At 39.5% G+C, this 20,358-nt stretch overlaps 1 protein-coding gene across 1 annotated transcript; it reads right to left on the bottom strand.

Annotated features, from left to right (window-relative positions):
* Window positions 1-15,916: 15,916 nt before the first annotated feature.
* On the bottom strand, window positions 15,917-20,271 carry LOC143037390 (dynein axonemal assembly factor 1 homolog). The gene is made up of 8 exons (XM_076205528.1): window positions 20,165-20,271; window positions 19,978-20,051; window positions 19,648-19,869; window positions 19,420-19,562; window positions 19,159-19,319; window positions 18,985-19,064; window positions 18,439-18,654; window positions 15,917-15,942 (listed from the first exon to the last, which is right to left on the bottom strand). The coding sequence occupies exons 1-8, from the start codon at window positions 20,269-20,271 to the stop codon at window positions 15,917-15,919; spliced, it is 1,029 nt and encodes a 342-aa protein (XP_076061643.1).
* Between the last annotated feature and the right edge of the window lie 87 nt (window positions 20,272-20,358).

Below are 20,358 nucleotides of genomic sequence, written 5' to 3' on the forward strand. Positions count from 1 at the left end.
CGCACGCTTGTATATGTAGTGCTTTACAATTATTGATTTATTCATATTCAGTGTTTCACTGGCCACCCTTATACAACCAGGGGGAGATTGTACAAACTAAACTACAATGACTGTGGCTTTTTTATCTATCTACTATGGGGCTTCTGACCCCTTATAAGGAGTTAGTCTTCTTAATTTGAGTTAATATAAGAGGGCTTCATCATGTGTCGAGAACCATCGGATCACACTGAATAAGATACAGAAAATATGCATATTTCGACCACTATCTGTGGTGTGTGTGTGTGTCAGCAGAAGAGGATCACAGATAGTGGTCGAAATATACAGATTTTCTGTCCATCTTATCTCATTCCCCAACAGTGGGTCAATAAGTCTCATTTTACAAATGTGTTACTACATTATACCTTCCTAATTATGTGCATAATTATGTGATTATTGAATATTATGTTTAGCATGGTATGTGTATTATATGTACAAATAAAAAGCGTTTTCTAAAGTAGGTTTTCTTCTGGTTAAAAAGAGGTTTTGTTCGGATATGTCATCTTCTGTGTTTTTGTGTGTGTGTGTTTGGGTGGGGTTTTGTCTTGAGTGGGGTTTTGTCTGGGTGGGGTTATGTCTTGAGTGGGGTTTTGTCTGGGTGGGATTATGTCTGAGTGGGGTTTTGTCTGGGTGGGGTTATGTCTGAGTGGGTTTATGTCCTTTTTCGACTGTAAAGACACTAAGACCTCACCACCAGTTACCCTTGTTCCAGGACACCTCCAGACTCCTTGGGGCAGTGTCGTCTGCGTCAGAACCCATGATACTCGTGTCAACGACCAGAATTTTATACAATACCAGTAACATTCCTTACTGCCTGAACTCCAACCCTTGCTAAGATCTGTAACCAAAGGATTACAAAGGCGGAGCGTGCCGACAGGAGACCTTTTGGTCCATACCTAGATCGGATGCGAAAAAATATATTCCTTATTGTCTGAACTCCAACCCTTACTATGATCTATAACCAAAGGACAACAAAGGCGGTGTATGCCGACAGGAGACCTTTTGGTCCATAACTAGGTCGGATGTGAAAATATGATAATGATCAATAGATAAATAAAAATTCTAATATAAATAATAAATAAAATAAATGCATAGGTATAGTTATACCACTAAAACATGAGGTATAAACTATGCCATCACCTAACAACCCAATGTCACCTAAGCAAGATGCTGTAATGCCTGCCATTTATTTTATATGATTTGTTTATTATTGTCTGTTTATTATTAATATTTGACTGATTTTCATTTATTATTATTTATCTGTCAATTCATTATTGACTATTTACCTGTTTGTTTATTATTTAACTGTACCTATGCATTTATTTTGGAAAAGGCACTGCTTCTGCCCCAGGGCAGTGGACAAGGTGCAGGGATGACCCGTCATCCAGGAGGTGCTCAGATAAGAGGGAGGGTGGAGGGGTGTGGAGTGTATTCAGGGATGGAATGGGTGGAAATGATTTTATGCCTTTCCCTTTTTGGCTACCTCCCTTGTAAGGGGGAAAAAGCCTTGGCATATGCATGTATGTATGCATTTATTTTTATTATTATTTATATTATTATTGTTTTTATTTTCTTATTTATTGATCATTATCATTATTATTATTTATTTTTTTCTTTTTGCATCCGACCTAGTTATGGTTCAAAACATGGGTTCCCATACTTTTCAACTCATCGACACCCAAGGAAAGTTTAAGATTTTGCATAGACCCCCAAACTATTAATTCACGAATTATGTCAGTTTATTATTATTATTGGTGTTGTTATTGTTATTAATGCTAGTAATACTAATATTATTATTATAATTATCATCATTATTATCATCATCATCATCATTATTATTTTAGTTATCTGTAGTGTTATTATAATCATTTTGACCCGTTATAAAAGGGCTAAATGGCAACATTCATCAAGGCGACGGCGTTCCAATAATGATACAGACACTTTCACATATACTGTACATAAACATTAGTGTTTTAAAATAAATGTTTATAATTTACCAATAGCTTTAAGAGTGATATTATATATTTTCATTATATTACTATAAGTAATATTCAAGCTCGTCATCTTGATGTTCATTCACGATGTGGTTGTGTGTGTGAGATTCTCCCTACTTACACAGAATGGGGAGGATTTTCGACTCAGAGTGAACTGACATGGTTTTTCTTTAATTCCAGATATTGGTTGGTTGATTATTCTCACTCTTTCAGTACGGGAAGAGAACAGGGTCATTTCATGCTAACCAATTAATTCCAAAGGCTGCCTTTCGACCCCATAGTAATTTACTGACCCCTTTCGACCCCCTAGCAATCTACTGACCCCCTTTCGACCCCTTGGATGGTCTCATCGACCCCTTTGGGAACCCCTGGACCAAAAGGTCTCCTGTTGGCACGCTCCTCTTTTGCAATCCTACGTAAACCCATCAACACAAGCGACAACTTACCACCAATCGAGCAGAGACTTTACGACTCAAATGACGCGTTTACGAACCCATCAGCCTTCCCATAAATCACTCGAAAAACTTTTCGTCGTTATCGTCATCATTACAACGTGAAAATTTTACCGGACCGGGTTTAGTGCCCCTGCAGTATTTCAAACCATAATGCAAAGGTAAAGTGTAACCCGGACCATTACGGGTGCCACAATTACCGCCACAACTCACGTTTCCCAAAATCGGTCCTTCGCCTTTGTCTCCGTGAATGACATTTATCTCGCTCATGACAGCTCTGTAATTGCTGTATTGGGTACTGGATCGTAATGACCCACAACTGATGGCCTAATAGTAGTGATTGTCATTTACAACCGACCTGTCGCACGCGCGCGCGTGTGTGTGTGAGTGTGTGTGAGAGAGAGGGTGTGTGTATATGCGTGCGTGTACGCAAATATGCGCGTATGCACGCGCATACATACTCGTATACATATGCACAAATATGTAACCACACACACACACACACACACACACGTATATATATATATATATATATATATATATATATATATATATATATATATATATATATATATATACACAGTATGTATATATATATTGACCATATTATGACAAATAAAACTGAAGATGGAGGAAGCAGACGAGGAGTAATGGGAGAATTTTAATGCTTTAACGTTTCGACTCGCAGGGTCTTGACCACAAAGCTTTGTGATCAACGTTAAAACATTAAAATTCTCCCATTACTCCCCATCTACTTCCTCCACCTTCAGTCTTATATATATATACATATATATTATATATATATATATATATATATATATATATATATATATATATATATATATATATATATAATAGCAATAATCATAATAATAGGAAATTATGACTGTAATTATCATTATTATTATTATCAGCTACTATTATTATTATATCTTATCATTATCGCTACTAAAAACAAACAAATAAATAAACACAAAAATCGCTATGCAGTGGTCGATTTCCATCTCCGAAATGCAAATAGAATCACACCAGACCACAGACCACAACAAGAGCCAATCATGAAATCAATTTTCTCTGGTAACTCGGACCTTCATAGTTAATAGCTATCCCTCCCTATTAATTGAGTCAATAGTTTTATCCCCATACTAAATTATCGATTTCATCCTGATATCTAATAACGACGGGCCTACACCCCAAGTCACAATTACGTAACTTAGGCAAGTTCGTTTCATTAGAAACGACTTGGTTTACAATTTTTTTTATTTTTTCGAACACCCAAATGTCAAATCACCTTTGCGTCATATATTAAGAAGTTGAACGACGAACTATGAGAGGTTAAACCTTTACGAATGTTAGACAAATTGTTCAATTGTCATTAGGGACGTCTAGAATACTGCAAGCGAATTCGTCTTCCAGATTTTGAAATTCACGAAATCTGAGGAGTATCTTGATTGTGTGACCTTAATTTGCCTAAATTCTATGAAGTAATTTACGTTATTTTCATATTATTCAATGACACATCTATCTTTATCCCTCGTGATTATCAACAACGTGCGTAAGCATTCAATAACCCTCCTCCCTTTACTTTCATGTTAATCAATAATGTCACAACTTCATCTCCACTCAATACTATCAGCTTCATCTCTACGTCAACGCATCAGTTTCATCTCCACGTCATTCTAACAGCTTCATCTCTACGTCATCTTACCAAATTCATGTCCGCGTCATCCTACTAGCTTCATGTCCATGTCACCCTACCAATATCATCTCCACGTCATTTCACCAGCTTCATCTCCACGTCATACTACCAACTTCATCTCCACGTCATACTACCAACTTCATCTCCACGTAATACTACCAACTTCATCTCCACGTCATACTACCAACTTCATCTCCACGTAATACTACCAACTTCATCTCCACGTAATACTACCAGCTTCATCTCTACGTCACCCTAACAGCTTCATTTCCACGTCATCTTACCAGCTTCATTTCCATGTTACCTTAACGGCTTCATTTCCACATCTTGCCAGATTCATTTCCACGTCAACAAACAGCTTCATTTCTACAACATCCTGCCAACTTCATTTCCACGTTAGCTTAGCTGCTTCATTTCCACCTCATCCTGCCAGCTTCATTTCCACAACATCCTGTCAGCTTCATTTCCGCCTCATCCTACAAGTTATATCCCACGTCATCCTACCAAGTCCATCTCCACATCCTGTCACTAGCTACATCTCCATAATACGTCACAATATTCATATCCAAAACATATCACCATATTTCCTCTATAACACTGGCTTCATCACCATAACACAACCACAAACTTTATCTCCAAAACACATAATTATTTTTTTCTCTGTATCACCACAAACTTCATCTCCAAAACACAATATTTTCTCTGTATCACGTGACTAGCCTTCTTTCCATAACACGTCACCAGTTTCGCGCCTAAAAACACGTAACGAGCTGATTCCTCTCAATCCAGGAATATTGCCTTAGCAAGGGGAGCCAATCAAGACGCTTGCTATGGCCTCATCTAGCGACAGGCTCACTACCGTAATTAAATCGCTCTCCATCCCTACATCTGATGATTTTCTACTGATTCCTTATGCTGGGTAATTATCGACTGCTAATGAATAACAAATTCCCATTAGGGCAGAAAATCGCGGCGCCTCAGAGTTGTAGCAAACGTTTGGAAACGATGCACAGTTCATGGAAACTCCGCGCGACCATGAAAGTTGTTCAAACGTGAATGGGACTGTTTCGAACATTGTGTGTGTGTGTGTGTGTGTGTGTGTGTGTGTGTGTGTGTGTGTGTGTGTGTGTGTGTGTGTGTGTCTGTCTGTGTGTGTGCGTATTTACCCAGTTGTATTTTACGAGAAGAGGAGCTATGCTCGTGGTAACCCGTCTTTGTATCTCGCAACATCTAGTTTGTTCTTACATTCATGTAATTTGCACAAACTATTGTCTCGTCCAATGTGTGTGTGATTGAGATTGTGTGATTGTGTGTGTGCGTGTGCGTGTGTGTGTGTGTGTGTGTGTGCGTGTGATTCACCATTGTCTTGGATCACGTGTTGGACTCGTGATCGACAGCTATTTCCCTCCCGGAAGAAAGCTCAGAGCTCATATATAACCAATCTATGGGTAATGCTGTGACCTTACACGCACACAAAACTCCCCGCCCACGAGTGTTGGAGTAACGACTCACAACGTAGCAATACTGATTTTTTTTCACCCCTGGGCGGGATTCGAACCCGGACCGCCGTAGTGGCAGCCGCGGTCGCTACCACTGCGCATGCGAGTGTGTGTGTGTGTGTGTGTGTGTGTGTGTGTGTGTGTGTGTGTGTGTGTGTGTGTGTGTGTGTGTAGACATCTTCCATTATACTCTTATTTTTTATGAATAATCCATTATCTCTAATTCTACGCCCAAAAAGGGCAAACTATTGTTATTTTCTACCTTAAGGGAGCGGAGTACCGAATTTAGTTTCAGAAGGAATTCATAAATGGATAAATTATTGGGCCAGGAACACAGGATATCGTCTATATATCTGAATCAAATAACTTCTTCCTCTTTGATAGTCATTAATAAACATTTCTCAAAATCTCAACAAGAACCCACTGTGTTGGATAAGAAGAAATGAAATAGATGATATCCATATATTTCGATCACGGACTGTGATCCTCTTCAGTGGAATACATAGTAGTGGAGCAAAAGGCATGTCTTATATACAGAGAAAGAAGAAGTAACATAGGCAGGGCTCAAGTGGCGTCTAATGCCTTGCGAAGCAAATCACCCGCCTTCACTAAAGATGGTAATAATCTATTGACTGCCCAGGTAGTACTTGTAATACAGTCTGGTGACCATTGTCCGTTTGAGATGTTAAAATTAGGAAATTTATTTATCAAGGAGGATTCTATTATTTTCCTTTTGAAACTGCACTTTGAATTGAAAATAATTTTTGCCTTATTCCAATCTAAATGCTCGCTAAGACAGGCGAAAGATGATTCCCATGGCCATCCCGAATTTTTGTGTGTTTCCCCTCGAAAACAAAAGAATTATCAACACACAAACTTAATTTGACAATACTTTTTACCCGGAATATTTGGGAGAAAGGTTAAAACTAGGGGTGTGCCGATTCCATTTATTAATTTTTTTGCCGATGCCAATGCCGATTCTTATTACCATTAATTGCCGATACCGATACCGATATCGATCCGATTCCTATTCCCTTTTAATTGCCAATGCCGATTCTTATTACCATTAATTGCCAATGCTGATATCGATACCGATGCCGATACCTACCCGATTCCTATTCACTTTTAATTGCCGATGCAGATTAATCGGCACACTCCTACCTAAAACATCTTTGACTAGGACATGTATGAAGAGTCTTGTAACATCGAAACTAATTTGTAAGGACAGTTAATATTGAGAGATTTAATCTTATCAACCAGGTCTTGCGACACAGCTTCTGACCCAGGGCAGTGGACAAGATGCAGAGATGATCCCGTTTTCCAGGAGGTGCCAAGATAAGAGGGAGGGAAGAGGGTGGAGGGGAGGGGAGTATGTATGGGATGGAATGGGTGGAAGTGGCTTCTATGTTTTTTTTTTTGTTTTTTTTTTTTTACCTCTCTTGTAATGGGGAAAAAGGCCTGTGGAATATGTATGCATGTATGTATGTATGTATGTATGTATGTATGTATGTATGTATGTAACCAGGTCTTTGTTATTCTGAACAAATAAGTTAGAAATGGTATCTACTGAGGGAGAAAAATGTGTCACAAACCATTAAAAAGCTTATAACTCACAGAGCCTAATGGGCTAATAATGGGCCTAATGGGCTGGTTTGGCTTACGAGTTTTAATGGGTATGGTGTTGCAGGATTCTGTGTGTCGAAAATTCTTTGACCAAGTCTTCGTTACCTTGTATCAATTTCTTTATTTCTTATGGAAGTTCTTGTCTACAGCCTTACTAGGACCTTTGTTAAGTTCACAATACGTGTTTTCCTCTTGAGAAATATTTATTCCAAATATTTAGATAACATTCTGTGTTTTGGTCCAATAACCTACCCATTAATGAGTTCCTTGTGAAACTGAATTCCCTGGTCCCTTATATTAATCTAACTCTTGAAGTAGAAAATAACAATAGTTTGCCCTTTTTAGATGTAAAAGTAATCGGAGATAATGGAGTATTAAAAAAAATTTATAGAAAACCCATCAGCATTCTTTCTTATGTGCACTTTTACTCTAATCATCACATCTGTGCCAAACGATGTTTTTTTTCATATATTTAAGGGCTTACAGAATTTCAGACCCTGAATTTTATATGATGTAATAAGAAATGTCCTAGATTTCAACATAACGCATTAAATAACCATCAAATTGATTGATCTAAGTTAGCGTTTCCCAAACTTTTCCAGTACGCGATCCCTTTCAGTAGGACCAAACATCACATGACCTCCCGCCTTTATAAGCCTTCCGAAAACGTACTATTTTTTATATATCGCAGATACCGTATTTTGAAATTTAAAAGATTAACCGCATCAGAGATAGCATTAAAAATACACATATATTATTGTTTATTAATGTTCACTAATGCTTATTGGCAAGGATTGATTTAATCACGCATTTTAAATGAGGAGTGTGCGTTTGTTTTTTTATGATTTAGTTTAACGTCACAGACTCCCCCGCATCAGGAGGCTAGGGCGGTGCCCCTCACAGAGGACTTTGTTGCATGGAATTTAATTAACCATGCCCTTGGTTCAACTCGCCGGTGGCAGGGTTCGAACCGCCATCATCTCGACCTTCGCCGCTAGTAACGACGCCTTAACCCGTTCGGCCGCCAATACAGACAAATCAATGCGCGGGTCTGTGTGGCTGAATGCACATACAGTTGGTCCCTTCATGACCCCCCCCCAGATAAGCCTCTTGACCCTTTTGGAGGTCATGACCCAGAGTTTGGGAACCCCTGGCCTAGGGCAACAATTATAGCAAAGTTAAGGAGTTTACCTGAGAGAAACGTGATCGAATCAAGGTTAATCTCAGGCACATGTGATAGAAATGTAAACTTGAGCTACGGGCATTTCAAATGTTATCAGGTGTTGACCGAGTTGGTGATTAAAAGGTATCCGTCAGATTGAACCATATGTAGTCAGGTTTAAACGAGGGAAATAAGGTCATACACCTCATTAGTATATTCCTCACTTCACCCTCGTTTCCTATATGCCCGCCCGTGTTCCTCCTATTTTGTGTGTTTAACCATACTTGTAAAAACAAAAACAAAAATAAAAAACGTGACTTCTGCCTCGACAAATCCATGACACAAAACACCCACACACTATACTTCAACGAAACAGACGCACTGAGCAAGCCTCGTTACAAAAACAACGTTCACAACAGCCGTTATACAGGGAACGAGACCTTTATTCTTCACAAAATATAAAGCAATTAGTCTATTTGAATCACAAAGGAGGTTTCACTGCATTGATACGTATAAACATACGATCCTCCAGCGTATTGTTCATTTGGAAAGATAGACCATACAAGCAAACACGATGGCACATTGAAAATATACGCGCCACCAGCGACAACACCCAAAGGATAAAACCCAACAACTTCAACCCTTGAGCTTAAAACCACATTCTAGAATATGACCTGATCACACACCACCATACATGACACATGACTAGACAGAAACAAGAAATTATAGAGATAAAAATCTAGATTAGCTACACGCACTGGACAACCTAAACTCTAGATATCATTTGACAAGACCATCTCTCCAATGCAGCCACTAAGCCAGTATACAGCAGAGAGATATCCGAATTTCACCGAATCTATCCATTAGAGGGCGTTTACACGGTCTGAACGGTTCGACAGACACGTGTTTAAAGTGATGCGTGAACGTGTGAACGGGGTATTTGGTTGTCGAACACGTTGGTTAAACTCCAAATACCCCGTTCACACGTCACTTTAAACACGTGTCTGTCGAACCGCGTTCGACGAACCGTTTAGTCCGTGTAAACCCCTTCTTACTGTATATAGTGTTGTTTATTTTTAGCACCTAATAGTTAAAATACAGATAATGTAAATTCCAGGCGCACATACTGGTTGTATCATGTGTACTTACACATGTGCTCTCCCTCCTCTTAGGAACCTCCCAAACTGTCTACACTTGTTCGAATTTCAACAATCGTCCTTGCACCACTCGCTCTATGGCCCGCACCTCATCCAACTCTTCAATCTGCCGTGAATGTCCATCCTTGAAGGATTTCAACAGAATTTGATCTAATTAATCTTCTCAATATTTAAAAGACTATTTAATGGACCCCGCCAACGCCATTTTCTTCACACATATTTAACTTTCTATCATCTCCATTCACTATTCAAATATGGTGGTAGTGGTGGTGGTGATAGTGATGGTGGTGATGGTGATAGTCGCGGCAGCAGCTGGTTGTGAAATTGTTACGAAAGTTTATACTGTGCATATTTGTGCCCCAACACATTTTCTATTTATAACACAAATGTCCACATCACACCGCCTAAACAAATGCACCCACACACCCTTTTTAACCGCCACAGATTGAACAAAACTCACACAAACCCGGCATAATTCTATGTCAGTTATAGAAAGACGATATGACGTAAGGAGCGAGTGAAGGATCGAAGGAATCCATCGTGAGGGTTGCCTGCTCTGTATTGACTAACCTCATCCCAGTGCCCGACATCTGAGAGAATGTCAGCAGAGACCCAATACGTGCCTGAGACGGTCTAAAAATAGGTCACACTAAATCCTTTATAGCAATACCTGTATGCTCTTCCCACTGCAACGGGGGAACATGCCCCAACCACCAGCACGAACTCAGTCCTCCCACAACCCCAAACCCTTCAGATCGCCCCAGCGTGGGCGCACCGTATGTATTGCCTCATGGAATCCTTGCAGGTTCAGTCCCATTCAACAATTCTTTCATTGTTTCAACACTTATCTATTGTTGCCGTGTAAGGCACTGTCCCGGTGCACCTTTTCCCTAGCAACCGTTTGTCCACGTTACAACTCCTTCCTCTCCCTCACACGTTCCCTCGCTCCTAACACCCTCTATTCCATGTCGGATCTAATAATTACTGCATATTGCATCCGATCCCTTTCCACTGGCATTGTTTTGTTAATCTAACGGATAAAAAAGTGTTTTGATGAGTTTCGATTCTGCAGGAAAGGGCTCCTCAACCGCTGGTGGAGTTTACCATGTAATTTGACCTACCACCCACACGGCTCAAACATCCCATTTTCTCTCCAGACCTTCCTCCTCTTTCCCTTTCTCCTTCCTTTTGCTATGTCATCCATTTTCAGTGTCGCAAATGGACCGAGACATATGCATATGCCTAAACTTGTGTTCGCATCCGTGTTGGACTACATAATAGGAGAGTTAATCGGACTTATCAAAGCCCGATATAAAATATTTTTTACCACAAGGACCGTGAGGCCTTGGCCTTGCGGAGGTAGTTTGAATCCCACTGAAGGTTCTCGATAGTTACGTGACAGGTGTACGAGTGATAAGAATGGAAATTACACGATTGTGAATGAGACTTTATTTCTAACCGGTTTCGCTTTATGAGGCTTCTTATGGGGCCCTCAGAAGCTTCATAAGGCGAGACCGGTGAGGAATAAAGTCTCATTCCCAATATATATATATATATATATATATATATATATATATATATATATATATATATATATATATATATATATATATAACAGTGAGGTTGTTTCGACTATGGAATTTCCCGTTTAACAGTGAGAAAAGCCATGAATGTCATGACATGAAGGAAATGCAAAATATAAGTACAAAGGTTTCTGTACATGCGTATTTGAAAGATATTAAGCGATAGTTTTTCCAAGCAAATGCACTGATTCATGGAACACGGGACAAGAAATTGCAGTCAGACAACAAAAACGAATCTAAAGTCACGTTTGACTGACTGAAGCATAGACGGTACACCACGAGCATAGATCTTATTTTGTATACAATTAGATAAATACACACAATCTTGTGAAAAGACTCCACGCATAGAGCAAAGCCCATCTGTGTGTTAAAAGCAACACAATGTTGAAAGTATAACCAAAACGTTTCGGCTTATTTGTGCAACGGAATCCAAACAGATTTGCATGAAAGGAATTTCGACTAAATTCTTGAATATTGGTGAAAGTACGTTCACACACGAAAGAACTTGTAGATCGTATCAGGAAATTTGGTTGAAATTCAACGACTCCGATACCTATATATGTTAGTCATGCAATTAAGAAAATTTAAGCATTTTGGACATGGTTATCGATTAACCTTAGAATTACTTTGGTCGATTTGTATTTATATTCTGTCTGTAACGAAGCGATTTTGTTTAGCTTAGGGGAAACACCCATGGACTGTTTTACGGTATTTAGCGAAATATCACATTAAAGAAAATAGCTAATGGTTTCTATGAATGACAAGATGTAGGGATGACCCGTCATCCAGGAGGTGCCAAGATGAGAGGGAGGGAAGAGGGTGGAGGGGAGTGGAGTATGTGGGTGATGGAATGGGTGTTTTTTTTTTTTTCTTCTTCTTCTTTTTGCTACCTCCCGTGTAAGGGGGAAAAGCCTTTGGTATATGTATGCGATTCACCTTGGTCTTTGGATCACGGGTTGGACTCGTGATCGACAGCTATTTCCCTCCCGGAAGAGAGCTCAGAGCTCGTATGACCGATCTATGGGTAATGCTGTGACCTCACATGCACACACACACACCCAACTCCCCGGCCACGAGAGTTGGAGTAACGACTCGAAGCGCAGCGATACTGAAATTATTTCAGCCCTGGGCAGGATTCGAACCCGGGCCGCCGTAGTGAAAAGCGGGGACTCGCCCAACCGCGCCACGGTATGTATGTATATTTGTATGTATGTATGTGAATGAACCAAGATCCCCTTTCCATTACAATAGAGCCCCACAGGCGACAACGCGGTGTAGGGCAGTTGTGACCCGTCAATGGCAACTGTCTCGGGTAATTTCGAAACGCCCTCGGGTTAGTCGACAACGAGTTTCTCCTGACTGTCAGCCGTGACCAGCTATTGGCAGTCCATCACCCTAACATCTAGTACAAAGATTCCACTTGCTGCAATACCACATAGGAACAGCGCTTTTTAATCACGGTCCGCTAAAATCTATTCTAAATCATCAGTTTAAGAAATATTGGCAGAGAGAAAATAATGCGTAGAATACAACTTCGTGGTTAAATATAACATGCAGATTTTGATGGATTTGCACAAGACTGGATAACTGAAGTTACTGGGCTCCCATTTTGACGAGGAGTTGCTGAAGTATGCAGATGTATCTACAGACATGAAGTACGACTCAACGACAAAGACTGTGGATTTTACCGGATCAGTTATAACAAACGAGGGCAGGCTAATGGTAGGCGAAAGTGGGGTGATATCAATTTGGCTCCTGGTTATAATTCTGATTACCGATTTTTTATTATTTACAATTATTCAGACCTAAAATGCAAGAATATGGAATGGGGAATGTTGTGTGGGTGAACAGGTGATGAGAGAACAAACGAACGAACGAACGAACGGTTTAGTACGTGTAGGCGGCATGGAGGCGAGAAAGTTAGCTCAGAGAGGAGAAGGAGGGAGGGGGAGAGGGAGGGTAGGAGGAAGAAGACGGTTGGGAATCAGATCTGTGAGCTATGTCATCACCATACAAGATAAACAAGTCTGGATCGAGCGGCCACATTCAACACATCAACACATTCACAGGTGCAAGTTTGTATTCGACCTACATTGGCCCTAAACCAGTTGTCACCAAGATGTTTCCAGTAAATGCAATTTCATGAAATGTTTCTTGTTTTGTTTTTTTCACCCAGTGTTCCATGCAAATTGTTAGAATTCAAGATGTCACCAGAGGACGATAAATAGTTATTATTATAAAGATTCAATAGACATTTTGATGGTAACTAAAACAATGGATTGCCATTTTACCTGCTTCGTCCATCAAGCGGACCAGGTTTGAAATCGACCACATAGATGGCACCACTGTCGAAGAATCATCGTCCTGAACCGATTTCGACTTATCAATTAAATTAGTTTTTACGAACAATCCTTTGTTAGCCTTTAACTAAAATGTTTCCAATTAAATTATTTCATCACGAATTCTCTCTTGTGTTTGGTGTGGCTTGCTGTCATTGTTGTTCATTATGCCGTCGGCTGCATGCATGCATATTTGTATACATAATGTATGTATGTATGTATTCATGTATATATGTATGTATTCATGTATATATGTATTCATGTATGTATGTATTCATGTATATATGCATGTATATATGTATGTGTATGTGTGTATTTATGTACGTATGTATGTATGCAGTAACGTGCACAGACATTGGGCACTTCACTCTTTTGTATTATTCGTATTTGGCAACTATCCGGTAGGGTGCAACACCATTTTCCACATTATAATTTCTGAATGGTAAGAAAATGGAAAAAGCCCGTGAGAAATAATTTTTCATTCATTTTTATATATATTTGTGAAGGGCACTTTTGGGCCACAGGGCAAAGGGGCCTGTATGTATGCATGTATGTATGTATGTATGTACGTATGTATGTATGTATGTATGTATGTATGTATGTATGTATGTACGTATGTATGTATGTATATATGTATGTATAGATGTATGAAACACCTTTCTTAGTTCCCAACCATCACGAAAAAGCGCGCAAAAAATATTGATTCTAGACTACACTCAAAACGGATATTCCACTGCCTTGCATATGTTTACTCCAAGTGACCAACCCACCCACGACCTAGAACAGGTGGCAATGTAACATTCCGTGAAATGATACACAGAAGGCGCTGTAGTCGTGATGAAAACAGAGACAAAAGAACTCCGTTCTCTGACAAACAGCCCCCAACTTTGACTCCTTTGGCGTCTCCGCGACACGCCTGCCTTTGTCTGCCAGAGTTCAGGATTGTATTACTCGCATTAATTGAATTCTTAAGCTACGTTCAGACATCTCCGCTTCGTTTCATTTTCATGCACAGCATCACAAAACTAGAAACGAAGAACTTGATGTTATGTCAGGGGATAGGATCTGCCATAGAAAATCTATTATGACTTTAGATGTTGACAGTACCTAAATATAGAAACAAACATTGCTATGACGTCACATGCTATTGCACGGTTTTGTCGCATGGGGGACAAACGAACCCATACGCTTCGTAAAACTATTCATTTTCTTGTGAAAAAAGATCCACATTTATCGGATATTTTGACGGGATCAGACTTATATTTAACTTTTCGAAATGCAATTTTTTCTTTCATTTTCTTACAGATATTCTTCCCCTTCCACAAAAACCGATCCCGCGAGAGCGCGTAGCCTAGCTAGTCCACTAGTCCACTTTGAAGGATCAGTTACAAAGGATTACAAAGGCGGAGCATATCGACAGGAGGCATTTTGGTCCATAACTAGATCGTATGCGAAAAAATTATAATGATAAATAAATTAATAAATGAAAATTATAATATAAATCCGCGGATGGTGGGGGGTAGGGAGGGATGTGTGAGAAGAAAATTGACGGAGCCCGAAGGGATTTCTCCCCGTCTTCTCTCCAGGATGCAGGGATGACCCGTCATCCAGGAGGTGCCAAGATAAGAGGGAGGGAGGAGGGTGGAGGGGAATGGAATACAGTATATGGGAAATGGAACGGGTGGGAGTGGTTTCTATGACTTTTTCTTTGCGGCTACCCCACATGTAGGGGGAAAAAGCCTTTGGTATATGTATGTATGTATAATACAAAGAACAATAAATAAAATAAATGTATAGATATAGTTAAATAATAAACAAACAGGTAAATAGTAAATTATAATAAACTGACAGATAACTAATAATAAACGAAAATCAAGCACATGATAATAAACAAACATACAAATTTGGACTCTAAAAATGTCAGTGATGAGTTCAGCGTGTGGGAGGGAGAATTTTATCATCGAGAACGTGGAAAATACACATAGATATGCAGCAAACACTTCGTAGGCGAATCTGGACCTACTTTTGACCTCCCCACTTTCAATTTCTGCCCTACGAATCCCAGACCAAGTTAGTCTACCAAACACCGAAACAGTGTTGTCCAATTCAAATTCAAGTAGGATTTACGCATTCAGTGTCAACTACAGAGCCTCATAGGCTTCAGCCGAGTCCATATTGCCTCAGGCTTTCTCGTATCGTCGCGTCGCGTCGCCCAGTATATACCTATTATCCTATATCATACCGCTAGGCACAAGCCAACACGGTGAATAGGAGCAAATAATGGCAATAATATGCGCGAGTCATAATTATACCACTAGATGCCGTTATGCCATAAAATAAGATAAAATTGTTCTTAATAAAGTACGAGACAATCATGTGACCACCGTTGCTATATCAACTGGAATAGGTATATTCCACAAACAGACACAGAACTTAGGTCATTATAAGGTGACAATTTGAGTAAAAATAGCCTGGAATAACACTACATAAATGTAACTAATATGTACCAGAATGATATATGTAAAGGGCTTCTGCGCAGCTATGGATTAATCTAATTAATCACTGCGTTCGAAGTGCTACCCTCTCATCGATCACACGATTTCCAGATTGACACTCGGAAGTCATGGCTGGGTTCAAGGTACCGAGTAATTCAAACGTTGCGATACATTCAAACCATGAAATATCAACACATTTCGATTAATTAATACTCTCATGTACGGAAATCAGATAAACATGCCTCTAAAACGAATGTGTCAACTTGAAATAAAATTGCATTTAACGTTCAAAAACTGGACATTAGAATTGTATTACAAGGAAGACATACCCAAGGCTACTGTAACTGTATATCAATATTCCTTAAAAACAAACTAATAATTATTTACTAACCTTAAATGTAGACAGGGATTGGGCTTCCTGGTCGTGATTGTATATATTTTGCTTTGGAAACTTCTTGTCATCTGAACACTCGGGAGGGAACATTTCTTCCTCCTTATATTTTCCAAGTATTTACACACTGATCCGTAACACTTACACTGAATCGTACAAGCAAAGGTTCACTGTATTAAGAAATGTACGTTTTACTCGTCACATCACACAAAACATCGTCAAAATTTACACTGTGAATTTAAACAATCCCGGAACGGTTGCTTGTGCTTTCTTGTGCGAACAATAACGAAATGCAAATCATAACAGTGTTGCCATATTTATATATAAATTATATAAAAATGCAATATTTCCATAAATTTACTACAGAACTGAATTTAATCATTATTTTACGTTTTTGCGTTATGAAATGGAAACCATAAGTGGTGCCATTTTATTCTTTTTCTCAGTTCTCGTAAATAATTATATAAAAATACAATATTTCCATAAATTTACTACAGAACTGAATTTAATCATTATTTTATGTTTTCGCAAATCATAACAGTGTTGCCATTTTTTATTTTTCTCAGTTCTCGTAAATAATTATATAAAGATACAATATTTCCACAAATTTACTACAGAACTGAATTTAATCATTATTTTATGTTTTCGCGTTACATAAAACTACAATCATTAATTATAATGCCAATAAACTCTCAACAATCAAACACAAATTTAGCGGAATAGTACGCATGAGGTACTATTTCAAATTTGTCAATAGTAGAAGATTATTTCTTAACAAATATATTGTTCGAGAAAAGCTTCTTGATAATGCATAGTAAAAATAGCACACGCATCTTTACACATATATACGTGTGTGTATGTACACATATATGCGTGTCTGTACTTAACAAGTTCTTATAATATTTTGCTGTAAATAGTTATGTATTTCAAAATTACCTATATGTATAAGCTGCTGTTATTTTGCATTTTCCAGTATTTGATTTGAGTTTGTGGTGCTTTCTCGAAAACCATATTCCACTTCCCTAGAGTTCCTCGGTTCATCATATGCATCTACAGTATAGACCACACTACTATTGCTAGGAGATAGTACCCTTCCAGTGAAAGAGTATAAAAGATCATGCTTGCCCACCTGTCTTAGAGACGGCGATTATACATAACTGTTATTCCACACAAGTTATGACGTAGACAGAGAATGAATCGTGCATCAACTTGCAGCAAAGACGCCTTCACATGGCGACGACCACTCGAACCCCCGACTGGTCACATACATGTCTCTCAAAAATATCAAGTCATCCTACCCAACACCTCAATTTCCATGCCTGAACTTCCGCATTCTTCTTCTCCTTATATGTCATTTACGATGAACCTACAAGTATTCGACTCGTGAAGCACCCTGTAATTAGTTGCCACCCGAGTCAACCCTTTCACTGATATGTAAAGACGTTCCTAACGACACCCAGCAAACCGCAACTGAGATACGAGGCCACTTATCACCCACTGTCTAACTCCCCTACACTCCGCTAATGGTTAACTCCATTACACTCCCAACAATATACAACTACTTCAACCATCTCGCACTAAAAAAAGTTAGGATCCAAATAGTGTACATTAGCGGAGGAAATGTGCAGCCTTCCCATTTCCCTAATTGTGGATCAGGCTCACATATCTGAGGTTCCAAGAAGTCCCTAAATGAACGCCCCTACCCTAGAGTGTCAGTGAAATGAAAATACACCAGGATATTGATGATTTTATTAGATTATAATGCAATACATCTATATAGAAATACCCAGTCTCTCAGGGAATGTTAAATACATACATACTAAAGGGTTTCAGCCGCTGTGCTGTGCCGATTTCAGCTTACACATGGACATAATTCACTGGACAGCACGGTCGATATTTGCTGGCGAATAACGATGTTTTATGCCCTTCCAGAGTGAAGAAACAAATTTCGCTACAGGACTATTTCCATTTGGTAGCCTTATGCCCTGATTCTCTCTCTTGGAATCACCCGTGTATCTAGTTTGATTTGGTTCCTTCATAGATTTCTTCCCGTAGAAGAAATTCCCTTGGATAGATCTAGCAACTGAATCTTCATGGATGGATCGCAAAGGTGTCCTCAACTTAGGACGTGCACCTCCCCAGTTGATGGAAGAATACGGGAGTCGAGGAAGCGGGTGCATTGAGCTAGCTTTCTTGACTTGAAGCTGTCCACTCACACCATTCTCTGGGAATGAAGAAGGGAGCATGACCAATTGAATTGGAATTACATATGTTATGCATATCCAGGGAAACTTCCTCAGCAAATTTCCTTAAACCATCTATATACACACCAAGGGTTTCTCCACCCTTGCCTCTCACGGGTCAACCCGTAATCTCGGTCATTGCCCTGGGTCACAAGCAATTGGGCAAAACACGCCACACACACAACAAGGGCATTTCATTTAATCGGCAACCCTTCTCTCCGCCCACTCATGCCTCTCTCAATCTTCAATTCATATATAAAAATGAAGAAAACGACAAAGTACTACAACAATGCCTTCCCACTGGATCCTACCTTCTTTTGCAGCATGTAGGGATTTTGTCGGTGTCCTATATCCAAGAGCCCCAGCGAGAACGCCATCGGTGTTGTCACACCTGTAGAATTAAATAAACAGAAATATAGATCCCATTTCAAATATTTCATTCGTAATAGCATAAACAAATGAAAACCTAGCAAAGTCCAGCTCACCATGTCTCCACTTTGCATCTTTCGAGCCGAGGGATGGTCTCCATATCCAAGAAGGAGAGTTTTCGACAGGAGGCAATGACGTGGTTACGGTACCAAGGCAAACTGGTAACCGGGTTACCCTCCAGACACAGAACCAAAAGATTGTCCATGCACGACACTACCTAAAAAAAATGAAGAACATAGAAAAATACTTTTCTACGAAAGCAGGGATACACATGAAATATCATATCAGATAATAACACAAGATGGACAGGGACCCACTTTTAGAATGGCTGCGCCCTCCAGACGGTTGTATGACAAATCTACACATTCCAGATAAGGACACAAAATGAGATGAAAGATGTCTTGGGAAGCAGAAAGGTTGTTGTGACTTATGTAGAAGATGGTTAGGTGCGGAAGACACCCTGGAAATGGAAGAAAATGCACCCGTAAGGAAAGGACATAAGAAGTACACGCAGACAGCGAAAACAATACACCCCAAGGACTTACTCAAGTGGTCGATGTTGGTGATGAGGTTCCCGGAAACATCAAGGGATACAAGGAACTTCAGGCGATTGGCACCCTCCAGAGAGGTCAGTCTGTTGTTCACTAAAGAAAGACTCCTCAGACACGGCAGTTCCTCGAGGCCAGCGAAACTCGAGACAGCGTTGTCGTCCAGACAGAGGCTTGTGATCCAGCGGAAAGCGTCCAGGTTTTCAACGCAACGGAAACCTGGAAGAAACAAGGAAATGAGGTCAGTGCCTTACTTATCATAAGTAAGTAGAGTAGTTGGATAAATCTGGACGGAAAAGTGTACAACTACAAACATGTATTACTTACCTTTACCAACCAGATAAAGTACATCATTAACAAAGCATTGATCCATGTGTGCTTCTAGAAACTCTCTAGTCATCCTGCAAATAAACATATTTGTTCACGGACAAGTTTAAAAAATAAGAGAAAAATAATATATAAAAACATCTCTTATTTAACGATATCATGAACAACAAAGGGGAGAAATACTTGCCTAATTGTATGGGAAGAATGTTCATCCTGAGCAGTTGAAGGTTTTCTACGGTCGGACAAACTACCCACTTTCATGAACTCAGCTTGTAAACCCTCCTTCCTAGACATCGTCAGCGTAAAAACAATGCTATCGTACATGCGGCTTAGCAAAACTATAAGGTTTGTTGAAGTCCACTGGGAGAGGAAACTTAGGTT

Source organism: Oratosquilla oratoria, chromosome 22 (genome assembly GCF_046742065.1).
Source record: "Oratosquilla oratoria isolate Oo_2021 chromosome 22, ASM4674206v1, whole genome shotgun sequence".
NCBI lineage: Eukaryota > Metazoa > Arthropoda > Malacostraca > Stomatopoda > Squillidae > Oratosquilla > Oratosquilla oratoria.

What these genes read in the sequence shown, in the direction of transcription:
- LOC143037390 (XM_076205528.1), bottom strand. Translation starts at nt 20,271, where the DNA reads ATGTCTAGGAAGGAGGGTTTACAAGCTGAGTTCATGAAAGTGGGTAGT. An exon ending in AGGGCGCAGCCATTCTAAAA is followed by an intron (nt 19,320 to 19,419) that starts GTGGGTCCCTGT and finishes CATTTTTTTTAG; the next exon opens with GTAGTGTCGTGCATGGACAA. An exon ending in AGATGCAAAGTGGAGACATG is followed by an intron (nt 19,065 to 19,158) that starts GTGAGCTGGACT and finishes TTAATTCTACAG; the next exon opens with GTGTGACAACACCGATGGCG.